This window comes from Phyllosticta citriasiana, assembly GCF_038021145.1.
Source record: "Phyllosticta citriasiana strain CBS 120426 chromosome Unknown IWZ02scaffold_9, whole genome shotgun sequence".
Lineage (NCBI taxonomy): Eukaryota > Fungi > Ascomycota > Dothideomycetes > Botryosphaeriales > Phyllostictaceae > Phyllosticta > Phyllosticta citriasiana.
In genome coordinates, this window is record NW_027117286.1 from 31,604 (window position 1) to 44,544 (window position 12,941).

A 12,941-nucleotide genomic window follows, 5' to 3' on the forward strand; every position below is an offset into this window, starting at 1 on the left:
CACTCGCCTTAACACTGGCAGGTCCTCCTTTTTCAGCTCGCCGCCGACGCACTGCCACTCTGCCCGATCAACCACCAAACGCTCATTATCCGTACTCGGACCTGCTTCCACCCGTCCCTCTCCGAGATCCTCCTCCTGTACAAAGAGCGCACTGCGCCTCTCGTCCCCTTGACCTTATCGACCTCCGCTACCATCACTGCCTGTCCCATACTCCACTGAATTTCCTCGCCGTTCACGCACCGATGAGCTGTCCTGGCTCTTGACACATGCACCTACCATGCCGATCTTCCACGACTGCCATCATGACGAGGACGCTTCTCAAAACTCCAATAGCTGGCGCTGGTCACAGAAAGAACAAAGTCGGTCTGATAACGGCTCGTTGGGCTGGGGAAAAAGATCGGCTGCGGCGCAAGGGAGTGGCTACAATGGACACGAGGCAGACTCCAGTGTGACGGGCTCCGCCTCCTCCACTGGTGGCGGAAGACGAAGTTCTCTGGACCGTGTCGCTCTGATCGAAAGGCTCAAGCGCAACCAGAGTCCTACCTCTCCTCGCTATCAGGACATGCCGGTCTCGGCCAAGAAAGAAGACGTGCACCATGATGGAAATGTAGCCCAAGCACGTCATGGCTACAACTCGCAAAAGACTGAAGGTCCACACAGGGAAACCCCTCGTGACAACCATGTGGAGGGCGGATCTTTTCACTTCTCTTCCTCTGAATCAGCTGGCGGCGGACAAGATGAGGGCAACATGGCTGCTGGTCTCTCCATTGAGCGGCCAAGGTCTGCGCTGCACTCGGGAGATTTTCGACAAGAAAGGTTCTCGCAGGACGCGGACTACGGAGCCTCGGGAAGTCAACCTGCCGTTTCCACCTCGCCAGTTGCGCCGTGGCATCATTCATTCCCAGCTCCTGCTCTGTCGCAGCTGGCTACGCTGGGCCAGGAGCAGTATGACCGACCGCCGCTACACTCGCGCAACGCTTCTCAGACCCCACGTGTCGTTCTTCTACCTCCGACCAGCCCTCTGGTCCAGCAGTCGAATAACACGGACCCTGACTGGAGCCCAAGACCGAGATCACGGCAATCCAGTAGCCCGGAGCAGGACAACCGACGACATACGTTCTCCCCACAATCATTACAATCCTACCACAGTAGATCGATTGAGCGTACAGGTGGCCATCTCCCTAGTGAGTCCATTCCGTATTCTCGACGGGGTGGGCCTTTCCCCTATCAGGCACATCAACCACGTCGGTCTCTCAGTACATTTCAAAACCCCCAGCCAACCTCAACCCCGCACACCCCGCTGGTTCGCCCCAGAGGTCCCTCGGTTTCAAGCGAAATCTCTCCGCTTCAACATGCTCCGATGGTCGGTTCCTACGAAGAGTCCATCTTACGCGGACGGATGTCTACCACGCCCTCCCGTCCACTCAACTTTGTTTGTCAAATCGGTGTTCTAGGAAGAGGCGACTGCAAACCCCAACTCCGATGTCCCGCCCATGTGGCGCTGCCCTTCCCAGCTGTCTTCTACAGCTACAACAGCGGTAACGGCAGAATCGCGGACAATCAACCCAGCCCCTATGTTGGGCTTGTCGACTTGGAGAACAATCTCAAGAAACCTGAAACCAACGAAAGGAGACGCAGAAAAAGGCATGCTCGCTCTACACACGACGATTTGGAGGCACGTCTTGGCCAGGGCGACTCCACATCCGACCGCCAAAGTTCTGAAAAGGACGAGGCATCGAAATGCCCACCGGGAGGCAGCTACCGCATTCCTCAGAAAGGCCAGCTTCAGATCGTCATCAAGAACCCAAACAAGACGGCTGTTAAGCTGTTCCTTGTTCCCTATGATTTGAGTGATATGGAACCGAGTCACAAGACATTTATTCGCCAGCGCAGCTATTCTGCAGGCCCAATCATCGACATGCCCGTTTCATCCAGATCGAATCTCGTGAACCCAGGAGCGTCCCTATCAGCATCCGACGATCCAAATGACCGCCCAACCCTACGATATTTGATACATTTGCACATATGTTGCCCATCTAAGGATCGATATTACTTGTACAAAAGCATTCGTGTTGTCTTTGCCAATCGTGTTCCTGATGGGAAAGAGAAATTGAGGAATGAAATACAATTCCCGGACCCCCGATACAGTGCTTACAAACCCATGCGGGGAAACGTCAACAGTCCTTCCCACAACTTCTCCAGCTCTTCGAGGCTGTCAGCGTCTGAAAGGACCTCGCGACATCGGAGTTGCGGGCGCCCGCTCCGACTTCACGGGAACAATTACGGCCGCCTCGATGGCTTGAATATTGGTCGTGGTTCCAACGAAAGTCATCCTTTGCATATGCCCTCCCCTCAAATTGTATCTATTCCTTTTTCGTTACCGCAGCGAAGACTCGAGCCCGTGGTATCCCGCGCCACCTCCACGGATCAAATGGACGTCGATTCTCAGCCAGGACTCTCAAGTTCTCCTTCACTTGGCGGCTCGACAGACTCCAGTGCGTGGGACAAATTTGCCAAAGAAAGCCTCCCCAGCCCTCCGCCTCAAAATGGAGCAGGTCTACTTGCTCAAAGACTGCGAGGTCTTGATGTGCAGAGATGAGCGGCGAAGGAGGGCCGAGGAGTCTGACGGCTCGGCAGGTCGGCTATCCTCGTATTATTACAGCCAAAACCGCTCGTCTCGTTTCCAACCGACTGCTTTTCCGTATACTGTGTTTTTGTGTGTATTCGTCCGTACGATTTGTTTCGGCTTCCGGGCGTCGATCAGGTGTGTTGCAGGTTTCGGGGACAAGCATAGAGCACGGCAGACCGGTCCAGGCGCACAGGTTCGCTTTCACAATGTCCAACGTCGATGGCATAACTAGAGTCTCCGTCCAGGATCAACTCCATCACTAGCAAAAATTCAAAATGGCGATTTCAGAAGAAAAGCAGCCCTTCACTGCCCAGCCAGTGCCTAGCTAATTATTAATCAATCACAGTGGATCATGGGGCCAAAATTTCTAGGCATCACACTACCTAATTTCATCGGGTCATTACACCGGTAGTAGCGGTGAGTCAAGTCTAATCTTAAGGCTCGCCGGCTAACGCATGTTAGAAGAAGGCGCCGTAAAGCTAAGTAATGCTTAGAAAAGCTGACGTAACGCTATTTCATGCTAGCTACTTATAGATAAGTAGGTACGTCTATATACGTAATTAGTTATGTAATAAGGGGAAGATACTACCTTATTCTCTATAACTATCTACTTAAATAACTACTTTATATAACTAGGATTAGGTAATTATAAATATACTTAATAGTTTAATACTAATATTATTACTACTATACCTTATAAGATATTATAGATATTATATTAAGTATATATAGTAGAGTCGTCTTAGCGCGATTTAGCTACGTAACTCTACTTATAGCCTATTACTTTCTCGCTCGCCTAAACGAGTAGGGGGTCACGTTAATCATATTCGGTCTAACATTACGTGTCTACCTTGTAGGGCCCCGTTATGGTGGCTTCAAGGCACCCCGCAAAATTGCATCCTAGATTCCGCTTCGTTGGCCGGTTTCCTTTCGCCGCAATGCTGTACCTTGATACCTTTGAGTCCCGAGTGGAGAACGATTCCCTGTCAAACTGTCTAACCGCCTTGGTGCATTTTGCAACCAGTCTTGCTGAAAGTCTGCGTCTCGCTCTGGCTTACTTCGACATTTTTTCGATGTGCTCGTATCTCTCGGTTGCCGGGAGGATGGCTTGCTATGTCACCTGCAGCGGCGCATCCCAAACGAACTGCTGACATCAGTCGGCAGGCAGGCTGGCAGTTCTCTAAAGGGCCCACTTTTTGACTCGTATGCCGAGGCCAAGGCCGGCCAACTTCCAGGTCGAGAAGTTGACACTTCGGGCAATGTTGAGCTCGGATTGCAATGTGCCGAGGAGGACTTGCGCCATGCTCTGCTGTGGTGGACTTTGGGCCTGCTAAAAGGCCAGATTTCCAGTCTGTGAAAATGAGCTTTGACGACGGGCACTGCTGAACTTCTAGGCTGATTAAAATGCCAGGGTCATCGCTATTCTATGGGCTGGCTCTCGCCGCTTCGCTTTGTCAAGCGGAGAATCTTGGGTCATTCAAGTCGCCAGACATCGAGCATCGACCCAAGTTTCGTTACTGGTGAGAAATCTCAAAACGTTATTTGTCACTTCCAAAAACCTAAGACCTGCTGACGCTACCACCACCATTCTCAGGCTTCCGGATGCTAGCGTACCCAATGAGGTCGTAGCTGAGGACCTTGCAGCCGTCGCAGGAGTAGGGGCTGGCGGCGTGGAGTTTCCACCTTACTACAATTATGGACTGCCTGAAGCGGACCGCGGCGTTGATCCACCGACGGACTGGACCATCTACGGCTTCGGAACTGAGGCATATCGGGAAACTTTCCTGGCTGCTCTGAGAGCTTCGCAGGAAAATGGCTTGGTCATGGACTTTGCCCAGGGCGCCAACCAAGGCCAAGGCACGCCTGCAGAGCCCGGGTCAGCAGGCCTTGCGTTTGAGTTGGTATGGTCCCCTTGCGCTGATGGCTTTGGTATGCTGACTGGCCAGACCTACTCAAATGTGACCATTCAGTCAGGGGAGACCTTTAGCGGCGTGCTTCCTCTCTCGAGACAACCCGACAATTTGTTGGGTAGTTTCATGCACAAGTTGGAAGACTTTGGGGACCAGACGCTTCTCGCCGCCCAAGCTGTGCGCGTCACTAACAGTAAGCTGCAATTTCGTTCTTTTTTGACTGCTTTCATACTAAGTTTCAACTAGCTTCTCAGATTTCAGTAGAGGGTGACGGAAACACGGCGATATTTGCAGTCCAAGACCTAGACGAACCAGTTGATCTTACCTCATCCGTCGGCAAAGACCGGTCTTTGACTTGGACTGCCCCGGATGGCAACTCAACTTGGCGCATCTTTGCTTGGTACGAACGGCAAGCCAACCAACATTCGTGTTCGCCTGGACTCAATGCAACAAACTACGTCCAGAATGGATCATGGACGGTAGACCATTTCAGCGCTACTGGCGCAAAGAAGATCACAGACTTCCTGGATGAGCACCTGTTCCAAGACGAAGAGTCTCGGAAGCTGTTGGCTGCTGTTGGGAAATATGGTGAGTGATTCCTTATTTGTTCTCCGCTTGACTAAGGCCTGTCCACAGCTTGGGAAGACAGTATGGAAATGCAGACAGCATTGTTGTGGACTCCTGGTTTCCGCGAGAAGTTCAAAGAAAGTCGAGGCTACGACATTGCGCCCTGCCTCCCGTACCTGATCGTCAGAGATAACTACTGGGGCCAAGCCATCGTTCCCTACGGAGAAGTATTTACCGCCACGAACTCAACCCTTCAGGAACAATGCAACCAAGACTACCGCCAGGTCCTCAACGAAGGCTACAAGGAGTACCTGGGTCACTTCGTGGAATGGGCGCACAGTCTTGGAATCGAGTACTCTGCTCAGCCAGCTTACAATTTCCCTCTCGACATGGTAAGACGAACCTCCGTTTGCGAGGGTCAAGACTAACATCCGAATGCCCGCAGCTTGACGACATTCCTCTTTTGGATGGACCAGAAGGAGAGTCTCTCGGATTCAGCAACATCGTCGACACCTACCGCCAGTTTGCCGGCCCAGCTCACTTGGCTGGAATCCCAGTTGTTTCGTCAGAATGTGGAGCTGCCCGTGGTGCTCCGTACCTCCAGACGCAAAACGATCTACTTTGGTCAGTGAGGCGCGGACTTGCAGGCGGCATCTCTATGAATGTCCTCCATGGCTTCGCGTACTCGGGTCCTTACGCGAACACTACCTGGCCGTCGTACACAACGTTCACGTACCGCTTTACGGAAATGTGGAACCACCATCAGCCTGTTTGGCGGCATTTCAATGACACCATTCACTACATCTCCCGGAACCAATTCATCTCGCTCACTGGAACTCCAAAGGTCGATCTCGCATTCTACTTTTACAGCGCGCCTTGGGTTGTTGAGGGGGAATATCAGGACACGAACCTTCAAGATCTTGGCTACACCTACGACTACCTTGCACCTGGTAACCTTCTCACGGATGATGCCGTTGTCGATGGCGCTACGCTTGCTCCTACCGGTCCTGCGTACAAGGCTCTCGTCTTCTCAAACCAGACAGCGATTTCCCCAGCAGCAGCCGCCAGGATCCAAGAGCTTGCCACCGCTGGGCTTCCAATCTTCTTTGTAGGCGCGACCAACTTTACTAGCATTGGCAAGAAGGCTGGCGAAGCTGAGGAGGTTGCAGCAATCATGAGTGGCGTTGTTGACGGCGGGCTGGACAATGTTCACGCCGTTGGCTCTGCAACAGAACTGCCAGACGCACTGAAGGCCGCAGGCATTCTGCCAAAAGTGTCTTTACCTGAGCCGATTCCCGACTTTTACAACTTCTGGCGGAGTAGCGATAGCATCGAGTACGCGTTCCTTTACAACGATGGAAAAGTCTCGCAAACCGCGGACATTCTCTTCAATGTATCTGGAACTCCGTACTTCTTCGATGCTTGGACCGGCAATGTCTCGCCAGTGCTCCAGTATACCAGCATCTCCGACGGCGTGACCATTCCCATCACGTTGCTGTCGAACCAGACCGCAGTTATTGGATTTGCAGCAGCGTCTGATGCAACATCAGAGCTTCCGTTGGCCCCGAAAGCCCACATCGCCAAGTCATCGGGCTCCATCTCCGGCTTGAAGTACAGTGCCAACAGCGTCACTGCTCAGCTCGGCGGATCAGCGTCCTTTACTCTTTCCGACGGCAGCACGAAGAACTTGACTGCGTCGCCTCCGGCCGCTTCCAACCTGACCACATGGGACCTTACGATTGAAGATTGGCACCGCACCAATGACACCTTCAGCATGGAGACAGCCATCGACTACCACACTTACAAGTCTCAACCGCTAACTCCTTGGCTTGAACTCGATCCCTCGCTCGCTTCCGTCTCAGGAATTGGCACCTACAACACGAACTTCTCCTACCCTGCAACGGCACGCGGCGCGCCCTCACTGGGTGCCATTCTGCATCTAGGCCCCATTACCAACTCTGTCCGCGCGTGGTTGAACGGACAGGTGCTACCACCCATTGACATCGCCAACCCTAACGTAGACGTGACGGACTACGTCCAGACGGGCAACAATGACTTCGTCGTGGAAATCACGACGACGCTGTTCAACCGCATCAAGGCTGATGGCAATTCGACGTGGTCGGTTGGTGTGACGGCGAATGACGAAAGTCTCAATTACTACGGCATTAATGCGGCGTACGAGTATGGTCTGGTCGGTCCCGTGTCCGTCGAGTGGGTGGTGGAGGAGAAGATCGCATAAGCGTCGCGCCCATAAGCTTCTTCTCGTCTTTTCTGAACGGACTTTACATATAATTATTGCATCGTATACACTGAGAGAGCACTCAGCATCCTGATCGAATTGCCTCGAAAATGGATTAGAATTCGGTAGTTGAGGTTTCCTATGCAGATGGTTGTCGACTTGTCAATATTTATCCCCACAGACTCTCCAATTTCTGAACAAACCCATTTGTAGCAAAATATTTTCCCCTCGCCATCTTGCCGCTGTCTTCACTGCCGCTGGTTCCCTCCTGGAAATCCAGGAGCGTCCAACGCTGACTCCCGGCCCAAACGATCTCATCAGCGAAGTCAAGTCAATTGCTCTCAACCCCGTGGATTACATGCAGCGGGAAACCGGCTTCCATGTCTCGCTCAACCCAGAAGTCCTGGGCTCTGACATCGCCGGCATCGTCGTCGCGTCCGGCACGTCGCTGAACGTCGGCGCTCGCGTCGCAGCATTCGCAGCGGCCTTTTGGACAGAGGGCATACCAGACTATGGAGGAATGCAGCAGCGTTAGTGTCTCCGCGACGCACGCCGTTGCTCTTCCCGACAGCATCAGCTTCAACGAAGCTGCATTGCTCCCCATGCCTGTGTCCATTGCGTGGGTGGGATGGTTTACTATCGGTGTCTCAGGCACTCCGTCATTTACGCCCGTCAATAAGCAGGGAGTGCTTGTCTGGGGCGGCGCCAGCAGCATCGGCAGCGCTGCTGTGCAAAGGGCAAAAGCCATGGGCTACAGCGTCCACGCGACGGCGAGCGCAAAGCACCATGGGTACTTGAAGAGCTTGGGAGCAACGCGAGTCTTCGACTGCAAAACCGCAGGAGTGGAGCAGCAGATCTTAGACGCAGTCAAAGAGGACGGCGTCACGCTTCGAATAGGATACGATGCCGTCGGTCAACAACAATCATGCCTGAGCGTCCTGAAGGAATGCAAAGGCGACGGAGTAGCAAAGTTGGCGGAGGCGCTGCCAATGAAGGAGGATTCGCCCGCAGTTGACGGCGTCGTTGCCAAGTTTATTGAGCCATTTCCGGGCATCGACAAGCGGGAAGAGCAGTATCGCTTCATCTTCAACGAGTGGCTGTAAGAGAAACTGGCCACCGGAGAGTACATTCCGAGTCCGAAGATTCGTTTGGTTGAAGGGGGGCTTCATGCAATTAACGAGGCCTTGGATATGCTAAAGCAAGGGCTAAGGGGAGAAGCTTGTGCTCGAGATGTGAGCCGCGGTTCCAAAGATCTCTCGCTTTCCCGTGAAGACTTCTTAGCTCTGAATTGTGGAGCGTTCTAACACCCGAGTCGTAAAATCCAATATTTGTGCCTGTTCAACATCGCAGTTGGTCTTATCAACCTACCAAGCGACCAGCCACTTTGCTTATAACCGTGTTAGTGAATCAGATCGTTTGCCGAATTCCGTTTCGTTTATGTGGGCTTTCCGAAGGCCGCTGTAACTTGAACCCAGTTTGAATCATGAAAGAAGAACGGGTAAGGCCTTGAAAAGAAGAACGGAGTGACATTCAAGAAGAGATGATTCCGTGTTCAATAAAAGTGGGTTTAAGAAGGTTTTCTGACAAGCGGACTTCAACATCGGCCTAGTCCACGGCTGGAAAAGAAGATCTGCTTTGCAACTCTCGTCATTGTGCTGTGTACGAGAAAGTGGCTGCTGGTATGTAGTTTACTGAGAAGTAGGTAACTTCTACATAAACCCTCTCAATGCTAGATAACTAATAAAAGTGGGAGCGATGGCGAGGCAGACCAGCTTGATGGGCAGACACTGAGCGGGAGGTTTTAGCGAGCCTAATTCGACCCCTCTCAGAGACCATGCTTAGATTTACACAAGGTATTATCCTCCGGGGTTTAAGCACGCGGGGTCTTACACCCGAGTGTCAGCTTTATTCAGACAGGGAAGGAAGCTGTGCAGGCTGAGAGACTGGGAGCTCCGGTGATTTTCATTGGTCAATGGAATGGTGAGCGGATGGAATTTATCTCGGGGGCGGTTGATGCTTTGGAACTGACAAAATATGGTCCCTATCCTCCCCATGGTTATGATTGCACTCTGCCTTCATCGGTCATTCTATCGCAGGTCTCTTGCAAAAGCACTCGGGTGCACAGTATATGCCTGCTGTGATTCAAAATGGCGTCCCAATGCGAGGGAAAGGTGTCTACGGGATGAGGCAGCAGCACTCGTCACTCTGAATGTTTTACCTCTTGTCAGCAACTCAGTAGCCGACAGCTGCGCAGACCGCTCTTTCACTGTCGTGGAGTACGGGTGCTCGGACGGCAAGAGTTCGTGAGAGACTGGCAACAGCAGGAACAGACCCCCGCTCTTCGTGCCAGCGAACAAAACAGGAAACGTGGGAGAGGGACTTTTGTTCCTTCCTCGACTTCCGCACCGTTGAGCTTTTACCTAGAACTTCCCTTCCTTGTCTTTTCTGAGTGATCCACCAGAGGGAGAGACGAACTTCGAGGTCATAAATGAGTCGCTTCGTTGGGCGCAGGAGGAAATAATTGGCGAAGGAATGCTGTCGCACGAGTTTGTCAGGCAATTCGAGTTGCCTACGCGCTGACCCAGCCCGGGAATAGTCCGCGAGAGGTCACTTCCGTCGGTGATTGGTAGATCAAGGACCTCTTCGAACAAGAAATCATACACCCAGCAGTTTTGGAGTTGAAAGAGCGTCGAGCCAAGAGATGCGACCCGGTACTCGAAGATTGGAAAGGCCAAAGCAAGAGGAGGTCTCTGGCAGAGCAATAAGATGTAAAAGTCAGTTCTTGGTTGGCATTTACTCGCCTTCTACGGCGTTGATGATTGAAGTCAAGAAGATAGCGCGAATCTTCTGCCTCTTGAAGCGTGGGTCCAAATATTCGGGGACACTCGTCGATTTCGCGCAAGCTGCAGTTTGAAAGATTGCTCCAAGAAACGGCCGACTGCCGTCCTCGTATTCTTTCATGTTTCCAACTGATGAGATTCTCGCTCTCTAGAACGTAGTCGGTTTCGGTCTTTCGAGCTCATTCAAGCATCACTCTCAGTCAGGATTTGTCCAAAAAATCATGAAGATGACGAGAAAGTGCGGGCTGAAGAGTGATGTTCTGGGAGAGCTTCGCGGAGATGGAAAGCTACCCGGCGAGGGTACCAGGATAATAGAGTTCCGATGCGACAACCAACCGCGCTCATGCGCCCGATCGGAATCAATCTCACATCAGGACCACGTCTCAGCGTGTAATTCGCTCAAGGCCTCCTGTTGGTTGTGTGTGAGATGTTTGTCTTGATGTTGAAAGTCCAGCTCTTATCCAACAGCACCGCCCCCAAACTGCTCCACCTTCAGCCATCACTGCTTTACGACGCTCTTTCCAGTCGCCTTTTGAGTGCCTGGCGCATTCAAGGCCTCTCTCTAGAACCGAGCCCATGTCAAACGATTATTTGAACGACGCCGCGGCTTGGGAGCACCAGCGACGGAAGCGCCGATCATCCGAGCGGAAGCAACGCAATCGAAGCCCGGTAGCTTCTCACGCAGTTACGCTCTCCCCACCAGACAATTGGTCCGACCAGCAAAGGTCTTTCTCTTCCGAATCGTCAGAATGGCCCTATCTCTCGCCAGATCGGCAAGCGTCATTTTCCACTCTAAGTTCGGATTCGTGGTCGGATACCTCTTCCATCGTTCCGTACCCACATGATCAACTGGTCCGCCATCCATACAGGTCCAACACCGGTATCTTCGTCCATCATCCAAGGGATCGGTTGTATTGCTGACTGAGAGTTGCACAGAAGGGCTGTTTGAAAGTGTGATGGGCCTCGACCCTCGAGGCCTCAACAGGGAGGAATATGACGACATCAAACAACGAATATCCAAGATTGAGGACATCTGTCTTGCAATAGCTAAGTCTGGCGATTCTCGGGATAAGAGAGAGTTGGCAGACCGCAAAGAACAGTCTCAACTACAGAAACGAAAGCGAAATGGTCGGACAGGAGACAAGGATATGGCGGGTGCGGTATACGCACAGGTGCTAACTGATATCATTGCTGACATTCTTCGGGGCTTTTCGGTGGACTTTGTACAGACTGTCATAAGGAAAGTGGTGGGCAAAGCATTCTAGGGACAGGTCCCTTGAGACGACACTTCATGCCAAGGGCGCCGATTTTGGGGAGCTCAATGAACCGGGAGTCGGTCTTGACGACTTGACTACTTGACGACTTGCGAGGTTTTCATCAGTATCATAGCAAGAGAAAACTTGTATCAATCGGACGACAGCCACGGCTGGATTTTCGCACCACGTTTCTCTTTTTGGTTTCCCTTATCGATTGACAGGTCGATGCGGCCGGACTCGGTACCTTTTGTTTGAAACGAATAGACTGACAGCGCCCATTATGAGCGACTGGTCGCGAAAACTGACTGCGCTAAAACTTGTACACCGATTGCGAATTACCGCCGCAGCCTCGCTGTCGCCAGCGTGCGCTGTTCACTTCCACGGTCTTCGACATTGCTCGTGTTTCGGCGACTGCGACTTAGGATGTGGCCTAGTGAGGGGTCCGAAAAGCTTCTCTGGGTGCGATTAAGTGTGCGGAACCTGAATACATCTGTCCCTGACCTCGCTGTCCCTAACCATAGCCTACGCCTCTGTCCGCGTCCACCGCCTGGATAATACCACAAATTTGTACTTCTTGTACCTCAACACGAAAGTTGGGCTATTTCAGTACGTGGACGCACGACTGAAGTGTCGCGATATGTCTTCGCCGTTCGACTTTCGCGTCTTGGTCCCAGCATCAGTTTCCGATGAGAGAAGAGAGGAAGCGTGTGAGTTTTGGTCACTGCCACCAGCCTCACACTCGTTCAGTTCGAAGCTTGACCCAGCTGCGCCCTGTTAGTCAGATACAAAATCGATGGTGCTTTCTCACTCTTCATGGACATTCCCACTATGTTCAAGAGCTGGACTCGCACCGCCTTCGCCTTTTCCTCCATCTTTGACGTGGTTTTGGCGTTCTCTAGATGCCTGCAACACACGTGCCTCGTGACAGGATGGCCAAAGAGCTCGATTTCCAGGCCGGGGCGCCAACCTCGCGGCTCCGAAGGATGATAAGGGCAAGGAATGCGCCACCGATGACTGCAACTACGCAGTGCAGAGCGATCCAGAGCCACTCATAACGATAGTATGTCGTGAATATGCCATTTCCGGGATGGACAGAAGCCTCGTCGTTACTGGCACTGTATGGCCCATTGAGGATTGCATCAGGAACTTCAGATTCAGACTCTCTGGGGTCGCCGTCCTGGACACTGGAGTTGGACGACTTAATGCAGAAGTAGAACGCCTACTCGACTGCTTACATGTCCTGCTCTGACCAAATCGGTTGCATTGTTGTGTGTTAGCGTGACTTTAGTAAGCTCATCGCAAAGACGAACGCAGCCGGAGGCAGCTCCCGGAAAGTAATGGTCTCGTTTGTCCCGAACGTAGAAAGGGTGGTCATGACGTGACCCAGTCTCTCTTCCCCGTAAGTAGTACTATTAAAAATCGTCGAGGGCCCAGTGCTCTGGTCATTTGGTAGGCTAAACTTCATCGGCGAAAAACCAGTCTCCACATCATGCCGTGATG

General features: G+C 52.4%; 5 protein-coding genes across 5 annotated transcripts; 4 read left to right on the plus strand and 1 right to left on the minus strand.

Moving 5' to 3' along the window:
* Positions 1 to 277: 277 nt before the first annotated feature.
* On the plus strand, positions 278 to 2,599 carry IWZ02DRAFT_380858 (uncharacterized protein; the record flags this gene model as incomplete). Its single annotated transcript, XM_066765132.1, has 2 exons — positions 278 to 568; positions 644 to 2,599. The coding sequence occupies 2 exons, from the start codon at positions 278 to 280 to the stop codon at positions 2,597 to 2,599; spliced, it is 2,247 nt and encodes a 748-aa protein (XP_066620986.1).
* An 858-nt stretch (positions 2,600 to 3,457) lies between these two features.
* On the plus strand, positions 3,458 to 7,697 carry IWZ02DRAFT_455406 (uncharacterized protein). Its single transcript, XM_066767785.1, has 7 exons — positions 3,458 to 3,978; positions 4,024 to 4,149; positions 4,224 to 4,530; positions 4,576 to 4,732; positions 4,786 to 5,127; positions 5,176 to 5,498; positions 5,552 to 7,697. Exons 1-7 carry the CDS (start codon positions 3,908 to 3,910, stop codon positions 7,343 to 7,345), a joined length of 3,120 nt encoding a protein of 1,039 aa, XP_066620987.1. The 5' UTR covers positions 3,458 to 3,907; the 3' UTR covers positions 7,346 to 7,697.
* Positions 7,698 to 7,893: 196 nt separating this feature from the next.
* IWZ02DRAFT_307221 (uncharacterized protein) lies at positions 7,894 to 8,592 on the plus strand. Its single transcript, XM_066763998.1, has one exon. It carries the CDS (start codon positions 7,948 to 7,950, stop codon positions 8,446 to 8,448), a length of 501 nt encoding a protein of 166 aa, XP_066620988.1. The 5' UTR covers positions 7,894 to 7,947; the 3' UTR covers positions 8,449 to 8,592.
* A 1,928-nt stretch (positions 8,593 to 10,520) lies between these two features.
* IWZ02DRAFT_455412 (uncharacterized protein) lies at positions 10,521 to 11,642 on the plus strand. The gene is made up of 2 exons (XM_066767786.1): positions 10,521 to 11,065; positions 11,122 to 11,642. Exons 1-2 carry the CDS (start codon positions 10,762 to 10,764, stop codon positions 11,448 to 11,450), a joined length of 633 nt encoding a protein of 210 aa, XP_066620989.1. The 5' UTR covers positions 10,521 to 10,761; the 3' UTR covers positions 11,451 to 11,642.
* Positions 11,643 to 12,336: 694 nt separating this feature from the next.
* On the minus strand, positions 12,337 to 12,816 carry IWZ02DRAFT_491789 (uncharacterized protein; the record flags this gene model as incomplete). The annotated part of the gene is made up of 3 exons (XM_066769779.1): positions 12,337 to 12,618; positions 12,677 to 12,686; positions 12,752 to 12,816. The coding sequence occupies 3 exons, from the start codon at positions 12,814 to 12,816 to the stop codon at positions 12,337 to 12,339; spliced, it is 357 nt and encodes a 118-aa protein (XP_066620990.1).
* Positions 12,817 to 12,941: the final 125 nt, after the last annotated feature.

Coding starts and splice junctions, on each gene's coding strand:
- IWZ02DRAFT_455412 (XM_066767786.1), top strand. CDS start 10,762: ATGTCAAACGATTATTTGAACGACGCCGCGGCTTGGGAGCACCAGCGA. Junction 11,066..11,121: donor TCCATACAGGTCCAACACCG/GTATCTTCGTCC, acceptor AGAGTTGCACAG/AAGGGCTGTTTGAAAGTGTG.
- IWZ02DRAFT_307221 (XM_066763998.1), top strand. CDS start 7,948: ATGCCTGTGTCCATTGCGTGGGTGGGATGGTTTACTATCGGTGTCTCA.
- IWZ02DRAFT_455406 (XM_066767785.1), top strand. CDS start 3,908: ATGTGCCGAGGAGGACTTGCGCCATGCTCTGCTGTGGTGGACTTTGGG. Junction 3,979..4,023: donor GCTAAAAGGCCAGATTTCCA/GTCTGTGAAAAT, acceptor CTGAACTTCTAG/GCTGATTAAAATGCCAGGGT. Junction 4,733..4,785: donor AGCTGTGCGCGTCACTAACA/GTAAGCTGCAAT, acceptor AGTTTCAACTAG/CTTCTCAGATTTCAGTAGAG.